Source organism: Muntiacus reevesi, chromosome 3 (genome assembly GCF_963930625.1).
Source record: "Muntiacus reevesi chromosome 3, mMunRee1.1, whole genome shotgun sequence".
In the NCBI taxonomy this organism is placed as follows: domain Eukaryota; kingdom Metazoa; phylum Chordata; class Mammalia; order Artiodactyla; family Cervidae; genus Muntiacus; species Muntiacus reevesi.
In genome coordinates, this window is record NC_089251.1 from 234,539,927 (window position 1) to 234,561,601 (window position 21,675).

The following is a 21,675-nucleotide window of genomic DNA, read 5'->3' on the forward strand; positions in this document are numbered from 1 at the left end:
CAAGCTGTTGGCAGTTTCTTCCAAGGCCTCTCTCCTGATTGCCATCTTCTCCTCTTGTTTGGTCTTCTCTTTGTGCATCTCTGTGACCTAATCTCTTCTTATAAGGACCCCAATCATATCAGATTAGAGTGACCTCATTTTAACTCACCTCTTTAAATGTCTTAGCTCCAAAGGCAGCCATATTCTGATTTAGACTTCAGATTGTGAATTTTGGGGCGAGAATCACAGTTCAGCACAAACACTTACCCTAAATAACTTGATTTTACACAATGAGGGGTAATGTCCAGACCTGCTTAAAAACCTCATGATGTCAGTATTGTAAACTTGCAGCAAATTATAGCTGACAACCTGCTGCCTCCTGCCTTTACTGGCTGCCTCTTTCTGCTCTTCTCCTTGGCTGAGACCAGCAAACCTGTCAGAACAGGTCACCCAGGGATACAGAAATCCAAGAAGAGGGTTTTGTGCCAGGTAAATAAAAGGAATTATCATTCACTTAAGGTTCATTGTTTAAATTACGATGTTTATTTATGTCAATGCAAAATACAATAAAGCAACTTACAAAAAAAAACCCATTGTATCTTCATGTAACAAAACTCTTCAGTGAACAGAAGTACTACTGTTAATGTTTTGACCTTTTCAAGGTCCAGCCTTGGGTCAAAACAGGATGCAGAGAAATAGCAGATTTTTTTCTACTTTCCCCAATATACACACAAAGGAAATTTATATATACTAAAATCCCGTTCTAGTAGTAATACAAAAATATCACACATAGAGATGAATACCACTGTTGTGTCATTGGAATTGCAACTTCCTTATTGCTTGAGATTTCCCACCAACTCTCGGCTTCAGTCAGGAACGCATGGGTACATCAACCCTTCAGGTTTCCCAAGTGACTGTTTAGTAATTCTTTTAGTATAACTGTATACTCCCCAAGTATCTAATTTACCTGAGTTATTTAGAAACCTGAAAAAAATAAGTCTCTAAGTGATCAAATTTTGTACCAAGCTCTCTGACAGAATTGAAGAGATTTATCATAGATTATTCTGTGCCAGTTCAGTGGATAAACAGGAAGCCTCAATTACCTAATGAACTACTCACCTAGTAAAAGGCTTCACATTACAATTTTCTCAAAGGTAATAAACATTGCACAAAAGTAGAAGACCTTATCTATATTCCAGTAGTTTAAGTGCTATTTGTCTAGCCACTACATTTTCAAACAAATGGCAATTATCACTTAACTAACAAAATCTTTCTATTATTTCACTGATAAGAGTCAGTCTCACACTGTGGAAAGCAGCAGCAGCTTGGAGTTAGAAGATCTCGATTCAGGAAGCTTGGAGCTAGAAGATCTCGATTCAGGAAGATTGGAGCTAGAAGATCTTGATTCAGGACCAGTTCCACCCATTCTCTGAGGCTTAGTTTCCTTACGGGTATCAATGAGATGAAAGTGCTTTGTGAAGCAGTATTAACTATAAGGAATAATATTCTACGGAGTTCATCTCTTCAATTAACCTGTGGATCCCTAATTACCCCCATGTATTTTGCAAGTAAAATCCAACTTTTTCAAGTAGCATATTCACCATATGTGACTGAAATATGCAAGCTGGGTTATGCAAATGGAAAAAAGAATACAGAATTAAGTAAGCCTATTACTCACAGGAGACTTGTGTATTCTTGATGTGTTTGGTTTAAAACCATTAAAAATTTTATTCTGTTTAACACATGGTCCTTTTGTGTTGTTGAAGCTTATTTTGAATAAGCTATCTCACTATTTAAAGTTTTTGTAAAGAAATTAAAACTTTCATATGAAATTTATGGGGTTTACCTGACTGTGAAACTGAGTTAAATGAGTTGAGAAATACAGAAGGAGTAATAGTCTGAAAACTCAAGGTCAATAAGGAAACTGAATATAGAAGTTTATTTTTCAGGTCATTAAACATAACCTAATGATAGGCCTGTTATTTTTGTTTTTTACTGGTGACTTCCTAATCTATAAATTACTTTTTCTTAATCTGTAAAACAAAGAATATTTGACTTTTAAAGACATTCAAATCTGTAGAAATTATTAATACTTCATTTTCATTCTTACATGAGGAGCATCTTTAGGAGAATTACATCCTATAGCTTAAGTAAAAGTTAGTATCTCATTTTTTTCATTGGTTAAAAAAAAATCTTTCTTTAGGAAAGGGCAGATTTACTAAAAGTTTAGAATTCATTGGCAAGTTTGACTATATAATGTGGCATATGGACTTTGTGACTTTGCTGAGACAAAGACTTCAGGTAGCTGTATTTCTGTAACAAATGAGATTCTAATTTCAAACATTTTTCAAATGCAAATCAGGCCTTCATGAATCATTTTGATGATTTTTTGAGGCATTAATGCAACAGAGTTAGTATTTTTGAAATGATCCCCAAAGTCACCCCTTTGCTAAGGATATTTCTCTTCTTGATTATTTTGAAACTGTTAACATCATCTCTAACCTTCACACAGAAAATGACTGATCTCCAAATGACCTATTATTATCTTAAACCAACCTTAAAACAACAAAGAGAGAAAAATTAAAAAAAAAATTAAATAGTGCAATAACATTTCATATCAGTGAAACAAAATTTGTTTGTGCATAAAGTAGTTCTATCCATCCGTGGAAAGATCAACCTTTTGTTTTTCCTTGTGTTTATAGGTTACATTTTTAAAGGTACTGGTGGAGCCTCTGTACAGTGGATTGGTTCCCTAAAAAAAGAAAAAAAAGTTCAAATGAAAGTATGTATATTTTGTTACTACACAGTTTTAATATATCTAAATAATTTCAGTATACATTACAGACTGGAAGAAGAAAGTTAGGCTTAATCTTGGAAGATATTTGAATAATTTTGATTAATTTGACATGTCATACTTTTAGCATTTAAAAATATATACATCTTTACTTTATTGTTTTTTTATTATGAAAAAATAATTCTGTATCCTAAAAATCTTGCCCTTTTTGGAAATACACTAAATCATGGATTTTTGGAAATGCATATGGAACAAAAAATGGCTGCTTTGTTCCCTGCTGTTTTTCCAGAGCTGAAAACAGTTCAACTAGCCCACAGCAGGCACTCAGAATTTATCAAATGAACAGAATGAACCAACAGGTGACCCAGAAGTAAAATGTGAAAGATAAAAATAGGAAAAGTGAACTGGTAGAAGCAAACAAAGATGAATGGCATACACAGTGAGTGAAGTCAGACAGAGAAACAGAAATATCGTATGATGTCCCTTATAGGCTGAATCTAAGAAGAAATGACACAAATGAACTTATTTACAAAACAGAAACAGACTCACAGACAGAGAACCGATTTATGGTCACTGTGAGGAGGGTTGGGGTGAGGGATAGTATGGAGCTCGGGAAGGGTATGCATACACTGCCATGCTTAAAATGGATAGCCAACAAGGACCTACTGTATAGCACAGGCAACTCTGCTCAAGGTTATGTAACAGCCTGAATGGGAGGGGGGTTTGAGGGAGAATGGACAGATGTATATGCATGGCTGAGTTCCTTTGCTATGCACCTGAAACTATCCTAACATTGTTAATAGGCTACAATCGGATACAAAATAAAAAGGTAAAAAGAAAGAAAAGATGAATGACATAGTATCCACCTTTAAGAAATGCATTGATTGAAATGGTGAGAAGCATCAAACTAGGGCACAAATAATCTTGTTAAAATAAGACCAAAATTCAGAAGGGGTTACAACTAGCTTCTTGGGACAGCAAACACCTGCTAGTAATAGTCTAAAGAATTTGGTGGCTTTCCCTTGCTAGAGAATAACAGTGTGGGAAGGAGAGAGTCACAAGAGATGGGCATGTGGGATGCCAGGCTAATGACAGAGGACTGGTCCCCAGGAGGATTGGGCATAACAGCTTTGCCCCGGGGGCAGTAGAAAGGTTGTGTGCAAAGCCTGGATAATTCAATTGCTCTGTCTGGACTGTAGATGTGTTTCCAGGTGCCATCACCAGGACCACACGGCCCAAAGCTCTCTAGGTTTTTGAATAAATGCTCGACCTGAGCCTCCAATTTCTCTCCTTCAGTTTCATTGTTCCATGCAGGCATGAGGTGTCCTCCCATTTCTCAAGGTTGGGTATGCAGACTTTGGCTTCAGAGAGCCTGGGTTCTAACCCAGCTCTACCATGTAACCTTACTCAAGCAGTTCTGAACCTTGGCATTCTCATCCATAAGAGGGATTACCAAAGTGCCCACCTGGTCCATGAGGACCATACTTCAGCAGGTACCTGGCACATAGTAAGTGCTCAAAAAACGCTGCTTCTTCTCATCAGTTGAATTCAGTCAGTCAGTCGTGTCTGACTCTTTGTGACCCCATGGACTGCAGCACGCCAGGCTTCCCTGTCCATCACCAACTCCCAGAGCTTGCTCAAACTCATGCCCGTCAAGTCGCTGATGCCATCCAACCATCCTCTGTCATCCCCTTCTCCTCTTGCCTTCAGTCTTTCCCAGCACTTTTTCAATGAGTCAGTTCTTTACATCAGGTGGCCAAAGTATTAGAGTTTCAGCTTCAGCATCAGTCCTACGTACATATAACTTCTTTGCATTTGGAATTTCTTTTTTTTAAGGTCCTGGATAGAGTGCTAAAGATATGCCCCACTTCTGGACTTTGGGATTCAGCACAGCATTTCCAAGCCCATTTTTGAGTATGTATGGAGTCAGTGCCACCTCTGACCCTCTAAATTATCATACTTTGATCTCCTTATCCCTCAAATGGCAGAGATGGTAGCATTTTCTAGGCATAGATTTGAAGGAAAAAAAAAAAAAACACACAACGCAATTGTATTTGCTTTCTCAGTACATTTCTCTCAGCTCTCAGAAGAACTGAATAAAATTAAAAACCATTCTCTGGCCTCTCCCTCTTGTTTCCCTTGGATGCACTGCAGTATCTTCATCCTGAAGAGGAATTACATCTGCACCTGTTTCTGTGTTGCCCAGAGCCAGTGGCCTACCTCTGACTGAACAACGTGTTACCTTTGTCCATGTGCCTTTGCCGAGAGATGCTATCTCAGTAATGAGGGCAAATAAAAAAGAGGTTCCCTGGTTGTGGATAACGAGTGAAGGCCAAGTCACTATATTGCTTCTACTCCTGAGGTCAGCTTGGATAATCATGAGGACTCTCCAGTCCTTACTTGGCCCTACTGGAATAAGAGCTTGAGATTTGGAGGGTATATGGCAGATGGATGTGGTCTTAGATGCAAGCAGAGTGTTGTTCACAAACAAAATTCATGTGTGGAATTCTACTAAATTTAAGAGATTAATTTAATTGCAAACTAGTAAGTTTAAGTTGGGTACAGAAGAACAAGGGACTGGACTGAAGAGGAAAGATGGGAAAAAATGATATGTGAAGGCTGTGAGTAATGGATGGGGTACTGTCCTGGAGGAATTGAGGGACTCAGGAAACCAGACATTGTGTAAGAGGAAACAAGCTGTGAGTAGGGCCAGGGCAGAGCTTTGTAGGACTAGGACTCTTTTGTGGACCCCATCCCAGATCATGTCAGTCATCCCACATCTCATACTAAACACAGCTGATATGCACAACAAAGGAGGTGATTTGAGTTGCAGTTGACTGGATACACAATGCTATTTGGCAGATATTTTGTTGAATGTTTTATTTTGATTGTGCAGTTTTCTGTGTTTTGAAGCAACTTTGTCTATTAAAGTTTACAATATTTGGCGAGGGTGGGGGGGTCTCTTGCAAAGGTAGTCATAGGGTCCGGGCATGCTAATGGGGTGGTGGATGAAACAGACCCCAACATAGTAGAAGGGTAAGGTGGAAGCTTAAAGCTAGGGTAAAAGCAAGTACATTTGATGCTGGCCAGTAGTTTTCCTGGCCTCAGTCAATGATCAGAACTCAGAAGAATGAGCTCAAATGAAATGTTGTTGGCAGGAGAAAGTGGGGTGATGTCCAGCACTGCCTCCTTCAGTGCCATGCCAGTGGCAGCCTATCTGTCTAGGATTTCCAGCCGGGACACAGGCTTGTGTCTGGCTCCATTTCCGGTGGATCTGCCCTCCTGAGGTGTTAAACAAGGTCAGGTTTCCTCCAACCCTCTGGAGTCACTAGGCTGACTCCCTCAGGAGTTCTGGGCGGTGCTAATTTAGACTGTGGATTTTACAAATGCAATGGCACATTTTTTGAGCTTGAAAAAGTGGTAATAAGAAAGCTCTCTGTCATGACCTGCAGCAGCCTTAATGACTGCCTAACTGCCAAATGTAGACCTGATTTGCTTAGCACAGTGCAAAATCAATCCATGACTGTAACGAACGTCAGGCTGAACGTTTTTTGCCTTTAGTTAATGACTTGTCATCCTAGAAAAAAACGTCTACTCAAAAATGGATTTAAATATCTTCCCTTTATGTTTTCATAAAGACTATAGATGGGGGTTGTATTTCTAAAAGTGTAATAAGAGGTAACCTTTCTTTATAGTTTGATGAATGAAATATTTTAGGAGGCAAGAACAAAGCTCTTTCTTATCCAGAACTCTATCACCTTTAGAGTCTAATGGGGACCTGGGGGTTGGAAGATCCCACTGTGGTCCCTTGAGATCCCCTGGGTTTGAAGACTAAATTCAGTTCTTTGAGAGGAAAAAGGTTTTAGATAAAAACAAAATCAAATCAAAAGACCCCAAGATGGATGCACTGAGCAGCATTCTTTTTTTTTTTTTTCCAATAGGACATATTAGTGAAATTTGAATTGAATAATTTGAATTAAACCTCTTTTGCATCCAAGTGAATAATTATGACCCAGTCATTATCTAGTCAAGAACATCAAACATTTGTTATTCAAAGAAACTCAATTTAACAGGGAATAATATTTTTCATTTATGCTTTTATCTGTTTAATGCATATTTTAATTCCACTTTAGGTGAAGAGACAACAAAAATTCAGCATTTGAATTACAGTCATGTTCTACATCCTGAGGGAAAACAATTCATGTTTTGGGGAAAATTAACTGTTAATTAAAATGTTATTTTAAAGATATTAATCATTTGTCAGGATTCACGCCTTTGTAGGAGAACATGAAAAAGTGCTGGTTAGTAGATACACATCATATAATTGCCCAAGTGCTTGTTTTCAGAACACCTGCCTATTATTTCTAGGAGGGTCAAGGCTGTGCTTGGAAGAAAAGGCTGCAATTAGGATTTCAGCTCCATCATAAAGCAACAATTTGGGAAATCTCTTATCCTCTCTGAGCCTCAATTTTCTTACATTCAAAAATGGGAGTATCAAGACTACCGCACAGGGCTCGTGGTCTTTCAACTAACTACTGCTATTGCATTTTGTACTAACTTAACCACATTCTTGTTTGCTTCTTTTCCAAAAATTTTTCCAGTTTAGGTTATTACAGAATACTGAATCGAGTTCTGTGCTATATGCAGTGGGTCCTTGTTGGTTGCCTGTTTTACAATAGTAGTGTGTATGAACCTATGGTTAGCAGGGAAATGGGTTGGGTGGGTAAGGAATGGATTGGGGGTTTGAGATTGACATGAACACACTAATCACACTGTTTGCCTTCTGACCCTGGTTGCCTTCTGACCCCCTCCAGGCATTTTCCTGACAGTTGGCGAGAGTTAAAAACAACATTTATGGCCGCGGAGCCAGGTGAAGTTAATTGCTGCAATACTTTGGCTTCATAGTCACCAAACTAACTTGTCAGGTTATTTTTACCTCATTAGAGATAGAAATATTATATCTTCATTGCAAAACCTCACTTTACATTACTAACGATTTTAATTAGGAAAAGTCCACACATACACAAAAGAAGAGAAAAATCGTATCTCGAACCTCTGTAGACCCATCTCCCAGATTCAGGGGTTATCAAGATTTTGCCACAGTTACCTCAACTATTCCTCTCTCTTTTGGCTGAATTATTTGAGGGCAAACCCAGCTTTCACTTCCTTTTTACTGTAAACCTTAATTATTTTCTATCAAAGCCTCATGCCATTATCCTATCTAACTGAATTAACCATAATTTCTTGCTATCAGTCTAATACCCAGGTCTATATTTTTTTCCAGTTGTCAAAAAATATATATTAGTTAGAGTGCTTAAATCAAGATCAAAACAAGATCTATACATTGCATTTGGTTATTGTGTCTAAAGGTATTTGTAATGGGAAGATAAAGTAGATAAAAATTTTCATGGTCTATTGCCCTGCACCATATATTTATTTCAAAATAACTGCATAAGATATAACATCCCTTACTAAGATAAATGTACCTAAAACAGAAAATTCCATTTGCTTTAGGTACGGAAGATATCATTATAGAACTAGAGAAAAAAGTGTTAACATCAATTATTTGGGGAGATGAACCCAAAGGAACATTGCATTTGCCTGTATTTTCTCCAGTGATATCATGGTTTTAAGAATCAGCAATGTAAGATAATTGCTATCAGATAGCTGGACACACCATTAGAGAGAGAGAGATGAAATTAAAACCATGAAATTGTTTCTATGGGCCTCTAGAAATGTAATTATCTCTCCTGTGGAAAAGAAACACAGAAAATTGGAGTCCTGTTTTGTGTTTGCCCACTGTGAAGAGAAGACACATAAATTATATCTATTGAGTACATATATTTAAAAGTCGATACTTTGGAGGTGTTTTTTTTTTTTTCAGGTAGCTATTTAAAATTGATGCTATTCAGAAAAGCTAACTGGATGGTATTTTAAATGTCTTCTTGCCTTGCTTTTTTAACCTATTATGAGTAAAGAGTATTTCCATGGAAATTGGCATGAACTGTCATACTACTCCTGAACATTATTCCATTAGCTCTAACAGCCGATATATGGAAATGTTTAGATGTAGCATGTATGCTTGTCAAATGGGGCCTGCAGGAATCTTCTGGTGGTAAAGAATAAAATGTATCGCCTTGATGTTCCTAAGTAGCTAACAGTATAAGGAGTTTCATGTGACTCTTCAGAGTAGGGGAAATCTTCATTGCAATGAGACAAATGAATGCTGTGAGGACTATCTGAGTTCCAGATAATGGACAGAGGTCCCTTTGTCCCCACAGCAGAACAGAAACCAGCTGTTGGGACATGGTGAGAGGAGCAGAGAAAGAATGTGACAGTTTAACTCTTAGTGCAGAAGAAATCCAACACCCCATCTTTTCCTCAGGACAAGGAGTAGCTAGCCCCCAGGTGTGCGCATACCGTTTGCCACTTGGCCTTTGACCTTTCTGCTTCAAATTTGGCAACTTCTTTTCTATCATGAAAAGACACCAGGAGCTTCCAAATGCACAGTAGGACGACTCCAATAAGAAGAATAGCCAGCGAAACCCCCAACATGATCATGGGAATATTTGGAGGTTTTGGACAGTCTGTGGAAACAAAGAAAATTATATTAAGGAGATTGTTCAATTAATGTTCTGATGTAGAGAAAACACTTCTCATTAAATTTTCAAACCACACTTTTTCTCCAGTAGAGGAAAGATAATAATCTCTTTTGTTTTGCTGAATTTTAAAAAATGACTTACTTGTTGAAGGATAGCCCTGTTTCTTCAAATGAAACAAAAGATAAAGTAAGAACTTGATTATTCAAAGCAAATGGATATATACTTGAAATGACTGACTCAAAAAGAATTAGAATTCTAAAGAGTGACAATTAATATACGTGGAGTATTTAAAGCATCAGTGAGAAGACTGTAGTTTACTAAAGATGACCTCTTTTGAGTATAAGACAAAGTAGAAATGGAAAGTGTACACACACATACACTTTTTCATGGGTTTTCTTGAATCACATAGATTGCACTCAAAATTAAATACAACCTACCCCCGAGAAGTATACTACTTGCTCTTCCTTTTAAAATATATCGACAGAAAATAATCATGGTTTTCAGTTTTATTTTCACTCTAATGCAGTGCCCTGGTGTCTTGGAAAATTCCTGAATTGGGTTCAGGAGAGGTGGATTCCATTCCCATCTGATGGACAGTAGCTGTCTGAAATCCATTAAGTCTCTCCATCTCTCTGAGCCCCAGTGCCTTTGTCTGTAAAACCAAGGTGTGGGGCTTCAGTGTTCCCTTAACTTCCTGATAAGATTAAGCCCAGGTGCTCATGCTTATTAAACCCACCTTTGAAATTCCTAGACCCATCCCCTGAGATTCTAATTCAGTTGGTTTGGATGCAGCCACAGACTCTTTATTATTAAAAGTATCCCAAGTGATTCTTATCTCTAGGGAAGTTTGAGAAATTAGGTGTTCTGTATAGTCCTTTCTACTCGAATATTCTATGAAATGTTATTTTGACTCTATTGACGATATTAATACAATTTTATAATTATACAGTACTTTCTCTCATTGACAGCAGAATGACTAATAATACTTGCAATATGCCTGGGAGATGATACATTTCTTAATGAAGCATTATAATTAAGCTCTCCCTTTGCTATCAGGGAAAAAAAATCCCCCATAAAAATTATCATTAAATATCTGCCTCCCTCTGCAAGAAGTGAGGCAAATCCGTTGTATCTGGGGAGGAAATGAATCATGCTTAGTTTATCCTAACTCTTATTGCTTTTAGATATTTAATAAGGAGAGTTATACACACAGGACGAGTCATGCTGCTTTCAAGGTAAGATCTATAGCTGATCTGAATTTGAGCGGGACTAATGACCCCCTCACAGCATGACGCCTGGCCTCACACAGTTTTGTTCTTTAGCCAAAAAGCCATGTAAGGTGATTAGGCAGAAATAAGTAGAGGAGTTAATGAAATAGTTACTACACTATGAAGATCTAAAGACCGTTTCTAGAATAGCAAATGAACCATGGCTGCTTCTAATAGGTTAGCAACACTCCTGCAAAGAAAGTGGCAGGCCTGTGTCCATGAGAATATATACTGGCTATATCTTTGACTGTGAAATGTCTGGAGTGGGGCATAGAATGTTCTTGCTCAAAGCAAAATGAAGCTTGCTGAGACCCTGCAGCCAGAACATGAATTAGGAGGGCTCTCTGGTAGGCAATAAATATAGGAGGAACGGGCATGGCCTGGTGGAGATAATCATTTGAAGAATTTAGAGTCACTGGGAATTAAACATTTGTCAAGCAAGGATTTTGGCCCAGGCTCCATAACAGGTATTACACAGAAGAAATTTCCACTTTCCATACTCTCTTTAGTATCTCTTGAGATGCTCATACTGAAGACCTGTTGTAGGTAGGAGGAGAGGCTTTCTCTATCACTGTGTACCATCCAGGCTTGTCTGTTGAGTCCAGGTCAGTGCGGCACCTAATTCTAAGCTGCTGAATTTCTAATGCTGCCAATCTGGTAGCCCAGTCACATGTGGTTATAGCTCAACAGTTACTAGAAATGTGACTTTTCAGAATTAGGCTTTGTGTTAAGTGTGAAATACACTCTGATTTTGAAAACTTGATAAGAGAAAAAAGTACAACATCTCATTAACAATTTTATATTGACTGTACGTTGACATAAGATTTTGGATGTAATGGATTAAATAAAACATACTATTAAAATTAATTTATTTTGTACTTTTTATGGGAGGCGGGAGGATGGCTCCAAGAGGGAGGGGTTATAGATATAATTATAGCTGATTCGTGCTGTTGTGTGGCAGAAAGTAACACAACATTGTAAAACAATTATCCTCTAGTTAAAAACTACATAAAGGTTAACTAGAAAATTTAACAATACAATGTGATTTGCATAACATTTCTATGGGAGAGTGCTCTCTGACAGAATCTGGGGATTCAGATTTCTTTATGCTCATTCAGCCAGTTGGAGGCAGTATAGCACAGTAGTTAAGAGCACGAGCGCCTGGCCAGACTGCCAGAGATCCCAACCAGTGCTAGTGTTTAATTGCTGCAGGACCTAGCAAATTATTAACGTCTCAAATTCCTTACCCATAAGGTGGAAATAATAGCAATACCTGCTTTATATGGTTGTTGAGAATGTTAAATTAAAACATGTGAATCATATAGAATAACACCTGACATGGTATTAATAAGGGCTCAGTAAATGACAGCTGCCATTACTGTCAGTAGCAGTAATAGTAGTCGTATTACACAAAGGCACCCTTCTCCCTTTCTATCCTCAAGACCTCAAGGGCTTGGAATCTCCAAGGTGGAACCTGCGGGTGTCAGACCCACACTCATATCCGTGCCAGGAAGCCTCGCCAACTATCATTCATCATGGTTCTCATGAATGAGGCTCTTGTCTGCTGAAAGTTTCTCTGGAAAATAGACGAGTGAAGATATCCCTACACTCACACACACACTGATGGTGACTCTTCACTTGGCTATCTTTTTCTATTTGGTAGGAGAACCCTGGGACTCCTTAACTTTCACATTCTCCTTTCTCATTTTGCCTCTTTTCTCCGGGTGCCTCCAACCAGCTGCCCTGGGCTCTCTGGTCTTAAAGCTGTGAGAGGCGACAACAGACTCCAGGGTCAGGCTCTGTCCAGGGCCGCCGGAAGCTCCGATCTATTCGGGAACATACCAGGAAAGGAGCATCCTTCAAGCTGTCAGGGGACTCCTGTTAAACCTTGGGGAGGTCATTTCCCCCTCACTTTTTCCTGCCACAAAAGCAGAGGGGGAATAAAAACCCTTAATAAAAAGACATCAGGGCAGCTGAGGGCTTCTCAGAAAGATGGCATGTTGATATACCACTCATACTGTGTGGACAAAAGAAGAAAAACCCAACAGTTCAGTAATGAGGAAGCATTTAGCAACCAAAGGCATGTTTCACAAGAAAAGAAAAAAAAAAATCAACTAGACACAAAAGTCCTTGAATTAAAGACATAGCCTATTCTGGAAAGTGTCATTTTTGTTTGAAACTTGCTTTTCCAGTGAAGTTAATAGTATAAGGAACGGCTTTGATTCCAGGAGAACTAGTTAAAGCCATTACTATGGTCACAGAGGGCGGGGGTGTAGGTAAAGAATTTGCCTGTAGAAAACAGATAATGAGGAGGCAGGTGTTTGTACTATAAAGTATTTCTTTTTGGTACAGCAGGAATCACCTTAAATTTCCTTAACTAATGGCCTCTACAGTGCCCTTTATGTATGCATTTCAGATGAGATCTGGTGTGTTCAGGGTGGTATGGCTGCAGAAAATGTCTGCATTTCACCGCAGCTGACTTACAGGAGCTATTCAAGAGCAAGTCTCCAGGAGTACTCTGCCCATCTGAGCAACAAGGTCACCATCAGACACTTGTATCTTGCATTGTGCTGACCTCTACCTCTCCCTGACCCTTAGCACTACGATGTGGTACTTTTCTAATCTTGTTTTCTTGGTAAGTTCATAGTGCTTTGAACTTACTTCTTGATAATGGTGTCATTGCTTTTCACACTCTTAAGTGATGGCAGTTTGGTGCTCTCGGGTTCACATTCAGGACTGGATGCTTTGTCAGCCCATTGGTAGGCCAGCACACACGACAAAACACCTCGGCCTTCTAGCCTGCCTTGCTGCTATTGTCTGGGCCAGAAGTTGGGCTTCAGGCTTTTCGGGGAAAGAGGAGGAGGCTGATGACAAGAGCCAGAGAGGTCTGATTTCATGCAACTGTCGTTTCTACTGCAAAGGTTTAGGGGCACATTATTAAATGAAGACAGAAAAGGTGAGGCACCTGTGAGTATCTAAGCAGGCAGACAGGCCTGTGAGGGTTAGAGTCACCCAGAAGAGGTCTAGAAGCCAGCTCTATCAGAGTCACCTGGAGAAATGTTAAAATGCAGAGTCCTGGGCCATATCTGGCCTGCTGACTCAGGACACAGGCAGTCTAACAAGCTCCCCAGGTGAAACTCACTAAAACTTAAGAATGTCTCAACAAAAGTGCTTTTCTCACTATTTTCTTCTCTCCTGGCTATAAGCTTCTCTCTCACCCCTTCGCTGAAAATGAAGCTGACTCCATGAATTGCTATGGAGGAAAACTCACAAGAAGCGATGGACTCTGACTTCCTTTAGAGATTCCTTCCTTCCTTCCTTGTCACTCATGCCTTTTCTGACTCAGCCATCATTTAACGACCCATTGGGTAAGTTATTAACTAGTATATGTTTTACATGCATTTTTTTCACTTAATCCTTGACTCAACCCTTAGAAGAAAGTACTGTTGTTTTCCCCACTTTACAGATGAGGAAATAGAGACATGCAGAGCAAGTATCTTCCAAAACATCAATGAAGTGGTGGAGCAGGATCTGAGCCCAAGGTTTGCCTGATTCAAAGCTTGTTCTCTTAGACTGTTGTACTCCTCTTCCCTGTTAATCTTTCCTAAAACCATACCTTTCGCTGACATTTAATTGGTCCACCTTTCTTTAATTCATCAGCCACCTTTTTGGATTGGAACACTCTTCTCTTGTATTTGGTCTTAATAAGAGACATTGGAACATACCAAACCTTTCAATAGGTATCTTTCAGTCATTGGGAAATCAAAAATTTGGAAATGTCTTTCCTGGCAAGCTACCCAGAGTATCTTTCTGATTGTTTTCTCCTTTCCCATGTAGTATCTTTTATCACTGACAAGGGAAGGCAAGCCACCCACCTTTCTCGTTGATGCTGTGAATGATGGTTTTCCCTTCATTATCTGTAGTTAGTAGGAATGTAATAAGGCATTCATTTTCTCCTTGCAGAGAACAGGAAACAGAGCTATCCTCTGAGAAATCTGTAGATAAAGAAGTCATTCATTAGGTTAAATGAGTTTCCAAAAGATGTTTTTTTTTTTTAAAGCAAAGTAGTATTGAGTTTTATTATGCAAATAGAAATTTCCAACATTGCAGAATAGGAATAGAAAAGACATAGGATTTTCCTCCACCCCCTGAGGGTTTAATTTCTACTCCTGTTCCAGAAGAACAGTTCCAGGTGTGGTCAATCAGGACTGACCATCAAATGCACCCATCAGTCTGATAGGTGCACGATTTCAATGGAGTGAAGTGCCTCAAGGCAGGTACTGTAATGGGAATAGAATGGCTCAGATTATGGCAGTGAGGAAGCCATATGGTTTCTTTGGCTCAGAGTATCTGGGAAGAAGCCTAGATTACATTTCAGAAAGAGACTACACAGTTCAAACATAGTGGTATTTCTAAAGGGGCCTTTCCCACAGTGTCCTAGTCAGATTGCTGGCCATGTATGCTCACAACAGTAAATATAAATCAATAAGAGTTAACAGAGACTGAAGTGTTATATAGCATGGGGACCAGCAGGATAAAGATAAATCCCAGAATAAAAGGAGACTGGTGGCACTGGTGGTAAAGAACTTGCCTGCCAGTGCAGGAGACTTAAGAAATGTGGGTTTGATCCCTGGGTTGGGAAGATCCTCTGGAGAAGGAAGTGACAACCTACTCCAGTATTCTTGCCTGTAGAATCCCGTTGACAGAGGAGCCTGGCTAGCTACAGTCCATTCGGTTGCAAAGAACAGGACACAACTGAAACAAATTAGTGCAAATACACACAGAGGATGCCCATTGGCCTACCACTCATATAGCCCTTTTCTCAATTAAAAAAAAATTTCAATTTTCCTCAAATCTTTTTCAAATAAATTTGAGGTTATTCAAGAACCAGAGAATGAATGTCATGACAGAAATTGATAATACAGTAAAATGGTCAATAATGTTAATACTATGTATCAGACATTTTAGTGGTCTGATACCTATGCCAAAGTTATGTAAGGTTTTTCTAATAAAAAAAAAAAAACTTACTTAAAGTTCTCCTCTAAGTTAGAGACTTTTTAACGATACTGTTACACTTTTTTGTGTGTGTAAACCTGTAAATAGAATGACTGTTTGCTCTTATCTTAAAATTTTAAGACATATGATCCAAGTGAAAGTCGTTCAGTTGTGTCCGACTCTTTGCGACCCCATAGACTATACAGTTCATGGAATTCTCGGGGCCAGAATAATGGAGTGGGTAGCCTTTCTCTTCTCTAGGGGGTCTTCCCAACCCAGGTCTCCCACACTGCAGGCGGATTCTTTACCAAGTGAGCCCCAAGGGAAGCCCAAGAATACTGTAGTGGGTAGTCTATCCCTTCTCCAGTGGATCTTCCCCATCCAGGAATCGAACTAGGGGTCTCCTGCATTGCAGGCGAATTCTTTACCAGCTGAGCTATCAGGGGAGTCCATACAATCCAAAGCAAGTGTCTTATGATACAATGGGTCAGAATATAAAACGGGGATTTTCTCTGATAATCTTGGACATAGTCTTTTTAGATCTGTAATTTTTCTCATTAGCTTCAACATAAAATTTTTTTCAATAAAACAGAATCTAGCTATGTTCCTCTGACTCTAGTGAAGAAAAATTAAGCAATAATCTATTTTTGATTTCACAATGCCATAGCCATAGAAAGATAGCAATTTTTTTTGCGTTTAATTTATAAAATTAAACACCCCATACCGAAGTCATAAGAAGCATGCCTGTATTATCCACAACAACTGAGGCTAGTAAAACATTTGAAAGTGAAAGTCGCTCATTAGTGTCCAACTCTTTGTAACCCCAAGGACTATACAGTTCATGGAATTCTCCAGGCCAGAATATTAGAGTGGGTAGCCTTTCCCTTCCCCAGGGGATCTTCCCAATCCAGGAGTCGAACCCAGGTCTCCCACATTGCAGGTGGATTCTTTACCAGCTGAGTCACAAGGGAAGTCCAAGAATACTGGAGTGGGTAGCCTATCCCTTCTCCAGTGGATATTCCCCACCCAGAAATCAAAATGGGATCTCTTGCATTGCAGGCAGATTCTTTACCAACTGAGTTATCAGGGAAACCTTTAGCATTATTAATAAGATTTCAGAGGATAAATTTAAGTGAACAAACTGTTTCTGAATCCACTTGTTGCTGTTGTTTAACCACCAAGTTGTGTCTGTTTTGTGACCCCAAGGACTGTAACCCTCCAGGCTCCTTTGTCCATGGGATTTTCCAGGCAAGAATACTGAAGTGGGTGGCTATTTTCTTCTCTAGGGGATCTTCCCCACCTAGAGATCCAACCTGCATATCCTGCATTGACAGGTAGATTCTTTACCACTGAGCCACCTGGGAAGCCTCTTCAAATCTTTTACAAGCATCTTATTTATATAGGAATATTAAGAAATCTAATTACAAACTATTCTCATCTGGTCATTCCCAACTGTTTACCATCATCTGCCTGGGAGGCTTCCCAGGCAGCACTAGTGGTAAAGAACCCGCCTGCCAAGGCAGGAGACATAGGAGATACAGGTTCAGTCCCTGGATCCAGAAGATCCTCTGGAGGAGGGCATGGCAACCCACTCTAGTATTTTTGCCTGGAGAATCAGATACAACTCAAGCGACTTAACACGCCCACACGGAAATCACCTAGGAGTTTTGAAATGATAGATTCCAGGGACTCACCCTGGCTATTCTGATTTGAGAAGTCTGTGGACAGGAGCTTGCATATTCGTGAATTATTAATGGTATCTTTAATGAGGTGATTCTGATGAAGAGGTTTGGACACCTCCAGGCAACACTTGATTAGTGAAATTTGTGCTATTTCATGTGTTTGACAGCAACAACACTACATATATAACTCATACTTTGGTCATTTTCAGATGACCTCTACCACACATTCTCCTACCAAACCATTCCAGTTAGCTAGGACTCATGGAATCTTACGGCATATGCTTTTACTTGTTGGAGTGTTTTTTTCCTTCCCTTCCTGCTTTGCCATGACAGTGCACACCCGCCCTGCTCTTCTAAAACTTACTTAATGGAACATTTCATTCTCAGGTAGAAAATATGCGGACAGCTTATAATACTGCTTTCAGTAATGTTAATCCTGCTTTTTTATTTCCTCTTAAATAGCTACACCAAAGCACAGGGAGGCTTAATTTACTTGGCCGGGATTTTTTAAAGTTTTAATGGAACTGCTAACATGACCTTTGAGTCATGACTCCCTTCTTGCTTTAATTACTTCGCCACTCCTTTTCATGACTGTTATGACTCTAGATTTTGCCTGTTTTGTAGTGTTTGGGTATTAAAATGGCATTATTGAATGTGTAGTGAAAAGGTCCAGCTTGGACTGGAGATTTGCATAATTAGCTGCTAAGCTTTTCTTTTGTTATTCATTAGAAATGGACCTTTCTGTTTTACCCACTTGTATGAGTGCTAGCAGCACTGTTTTAGAATAATAGAATGAAAATAAGATCTCAGGCAGCCCATGAAATCATACATAGAAAAGGAAGAAATGTGAGAATGGAGGTTAAGAGGCCGGGGTCTGGGAAGGTCTAGGAAGGATTTGGAAAATATAAACTGTCTGCGCCATTGACTCAAGATAACCATGTATTTGAGACCTTCCCTTTGGGGCACAGACAGTACTTCTCAGAGAAAACAGTTTCCCAGGAAAGGAAAAAAAAGGGTTCTGGGGTCAAATAAGTTTGGGAATCCCTCCTTACTCTAATTTTTCCTTTTGCCTCACCTGAAGAAGATTCACAATGCACATTTAATTTAATGTACATGACAGCTCTCAGTCTTGCAAAGCAAACACAAAGCTTAACTTCCCATTTGCAAAATTCATACGACCATTGGTGCTTTGGTCTGTGTGACATTTTCAGAACTAGGGTTCCATGGAACATGCTTTGAGTAACAATGCTCTGAGTACATGAATGTTGGGGTAAATTCAAGACTTCTATTTCAGTAAAAAGGAATATAAAAGTTAAGCCACATGGCCTTAGAAATGCTCACACAAGTCATCATAGCACATTTGAGGAATAATTTATTTAGATTATGAAGTTTATGCTTACTTTACTCTTCACATCCTTGTGAGGGGAAGGATGAGCTGATAAAAGATCCCATGGAAGAGCAAATATGCAGTGATAATTTTAAGATGATACGATCAATAACATGACTGAGTGATTTGGAACAGGACTTATGAAAAAGGCCCATTAGAAGATACATAAGCTTGTGGCACTCATGGTAAAAGAATCTGCCTGCCAATGCAGGAGACACAAGAGACATAGTTTTGATCCCTGGGTCAGGAAGATCCTTTGGAGTAGAAAATGGCAACCCACTCCAGTACTCTTGCTTGGAAAATCCCATGGACAGAGGAACCTGGCAGGCTACAGTCCATGGGGCCGCAGAGTTGGATAGGACTTAGCGACTTAATAACAGCAAGAACAACAACAACCCATTAGAAGAGTGACTTTCAGATTCTCAGGCTGACAAAGATATTTTTTCTTTCGAATTAATCACAATTACTGCTTTAAATGGTATTAGTAAACCAATCACTTTGATTTCTGAATTAGAAATAGTTGTAGTCCCCTATTTTGAAGATAATTTAGTCAATTACACCATAAGAATAATGAAACAATTTGTAGGCTACTTGAGAATATAATCTTCCTCTCAAATCCAAGCACTTATGATCATCTGTACTCAGAAAGGCATTTCCCTGGTGGCTCAGATGGTAAAGAATCTGCCCATGATGTGGGAGACCCAGGTTTGATCTCTGGGTCAGGAAGATTCCCTGGAGAAGGAAATGGCAACCCACTCCAGTATTCTTGCCTGGAAAATCCCATGGACAGAGGAGTTTCGCAGGAGTTTCCATGGGGTCTCAAAGAGTCAGATATGGTTGAGCAACTAACACTAACTAACTATACTCAGAAAACTGTATATGTACATTCCCTATTTGTGATTTACTTGTTTCCAAGGTTGATTTCTTTTTCCCCTCAGCACATTAGATGTCCCATGCTGTTAGTTATTTTGGTTCCACTCATTTGCAGGGCATTTTCTGCAATTTTTAGTCATTTCTTTGAAACACATGGTAGATATACCAACTGTTTGCTGTGAAATGAAGCTAGAGGATATGCTGAGATTGTGGACTTGTTACTAATGTGGACAGGCCACAAACGCCATCTTACTCGGTGCTCAGTGTATTAGTGTAAGGTGCATACCATCTTGTCCAATTATGGCTATTTGGCATATTTATCTTAAGGCACCAGAAACGCACAGGCAAGGGGTTTCATGAGCACTAAACCCACCTCTCCATTTAGGGTTATTTAACTGTGCGTAGTCAGAAACCTCAATTTTAAAACAATGTTGGTAATTTTCAAAACAATAGAAATATCACTAACTTATATCACTTTGGAAATGGATTAATTTCTACATTCTAGTTTCATTATTCAAGACACATATGCTAGATTGTCACAAATTATCATCTTGGTTATTTCACTCTACCCAAAATGCATCGGAGTTGCACCTCTGAGGTGTGCAGAGCAAGGTTCCTACCTGAGCAGCGGTTTCTACCTCATGGCAGGTTTGTGATGATGGAAAAACAAATCCCCCCAGACAGTCCCTTTAGGAGGGGCAGTCATCAGGTTTTTTTTTTTTTTTTATCAGTTTTATTTTAAAGATCACAAATTATTTTTTAAATGCCTTCCCAGCTAAAATACAACCTATTTACATATCTGAGATAAACTTTTGTCATTAGAAGGAATCTGACTTTAAGTAAGTCACTTCAAAAATGGCAGACAGAAGCAAGAGCAGAGTTTGCTTAGCAGTTAAAGGTAACAAGGCTTCCCAGGTGGCACAGTGGTAAAGAATCTGCCTGCCAATGCAAGAGACACAAGAGACGCAGGTTCAGTTCCTGGGTTGGGAAGTTTTCCTGGAGGAGGAAATGGCAATCCACTCCAGTATTCTCACCTAGGAAATCCCATGGCCAGTGGAACCTGATGGACTGCAGTCCACGGGGCCACAAAGAGTGGGACATAACTGAGGTACTGAGCAAGCACCTCCTAAAGGGAACAGGCCTTTGTTGGAGTTTGGGACGGAGGGCACAGAGGATTAATGATGACCATGCGAGGGGGCAGAGGGGGAGGGAGATCCACGACACGAGGGGGATATATGTTTACACAGGGCTGACTCACTTCATTATACAGCAGAAACTAACACAATATTGTAGAGCAACTGTACTTCAATTAAAAAAAAAAAAAAAAGATGACGATGTAATATCCAGGTCTGGAAAGTTGGGAGTAAAAACATGGAGGGAAGGGGAGAAAAATGGCCACTAACCAGAAACTGCCCGATGCCTGAGGGCTGCTGTCTGAAAACCCATACTACACCTCACTTCTTCCTATTGTGAAATAAGGCAGGCAGACGACAGGGGGTGATTTCAAGTTAGGGGGCTAATATTTAGCTCTTTCTTCAATTTTCCTCTTTCCTAATTAAAAAAAAAAAATTACAGCATTCTGGAATTCTCTCCAGCTGCATGTGTTAAGCATAGATGAATCTGCCAACAGAGCTGAAGCCAAACAGAAAAGCTAGGACTTTAAATTGCTTGTATCCCAACCCATCAAGTCTTTAGCCTTCTGGAATGCATTTACTCTTAAAAATGAATGCGAGTGAACTAACCCGCCCCCCCCCCCCCCCCCCCCCCCCCCCCCCCCCGGTACAAATGAGGCTGAGCTACTGAAAAGCCCTCCACAGAGTTTCTGCCTCTCTAAACTGTGCAAAGGAAAGGAAAGCAATTTAAGACAAGTAGAACCTTCGTCTTCATTGATGGTCGCACCAGCTAGCTTGCATTTGTCAACACATTCTTCTTGGGCCTGGCCATCTGCAGACAGGTAGCATTCAATGCAGCTCCTGTGAACATTATTCAATAGAGTTAATCAGTTTTGTGATGGTGTAAAAATGGATATGCAATTGGGATTTTGCTTTCATGCTGTTACTGTAATTCCAGCTATAGAAATGTCTCAGAGAGGATG

At 39.5% G+C, this 21,675-nt stretch overlaps 1 protein-coding gene across 3 annotated transcripts in view; it reads right to left on the minus strand.

The window, feature by feature from the left end:
* Positions 1 to 505: 505 nt before the first annotated feature.
* Positions 506 to 21,675, minus strand: part of ITGB6 (integrin subunit beta 6) — a 138,083-nt gene continuing 116,913 nt past the window's right edge. For all 3 annotated transcript variants that reach the window (XM_065931623.1, XM_065931622.1, XM_065931621.1), the window contains exons 15-18: positions 21,456 to 21,553; positions 14,519 to 14,638; positions 9,194 to 9,360; positions 506 to 2,731 (exon numbers count right to left, since the gene is read on the minus strand). In XM_065931623.1, coding sequence (XP_065787695.1) covers positions 2,633 to 2,731; positions 9,194 to 9,360; positions 14,519 to 14,638; positions 21,456 to 21,553 — 484 coding nt within the window. In that variant the 3' untranslated portion in view covers positions 506 to 2,632. The remainder of the gene's footprint in view (positions 2,732 to 9,193; positions 9,361 to 14,518; positions 14,639 to 21,455; positions 21,554 to 21,675) is intronic.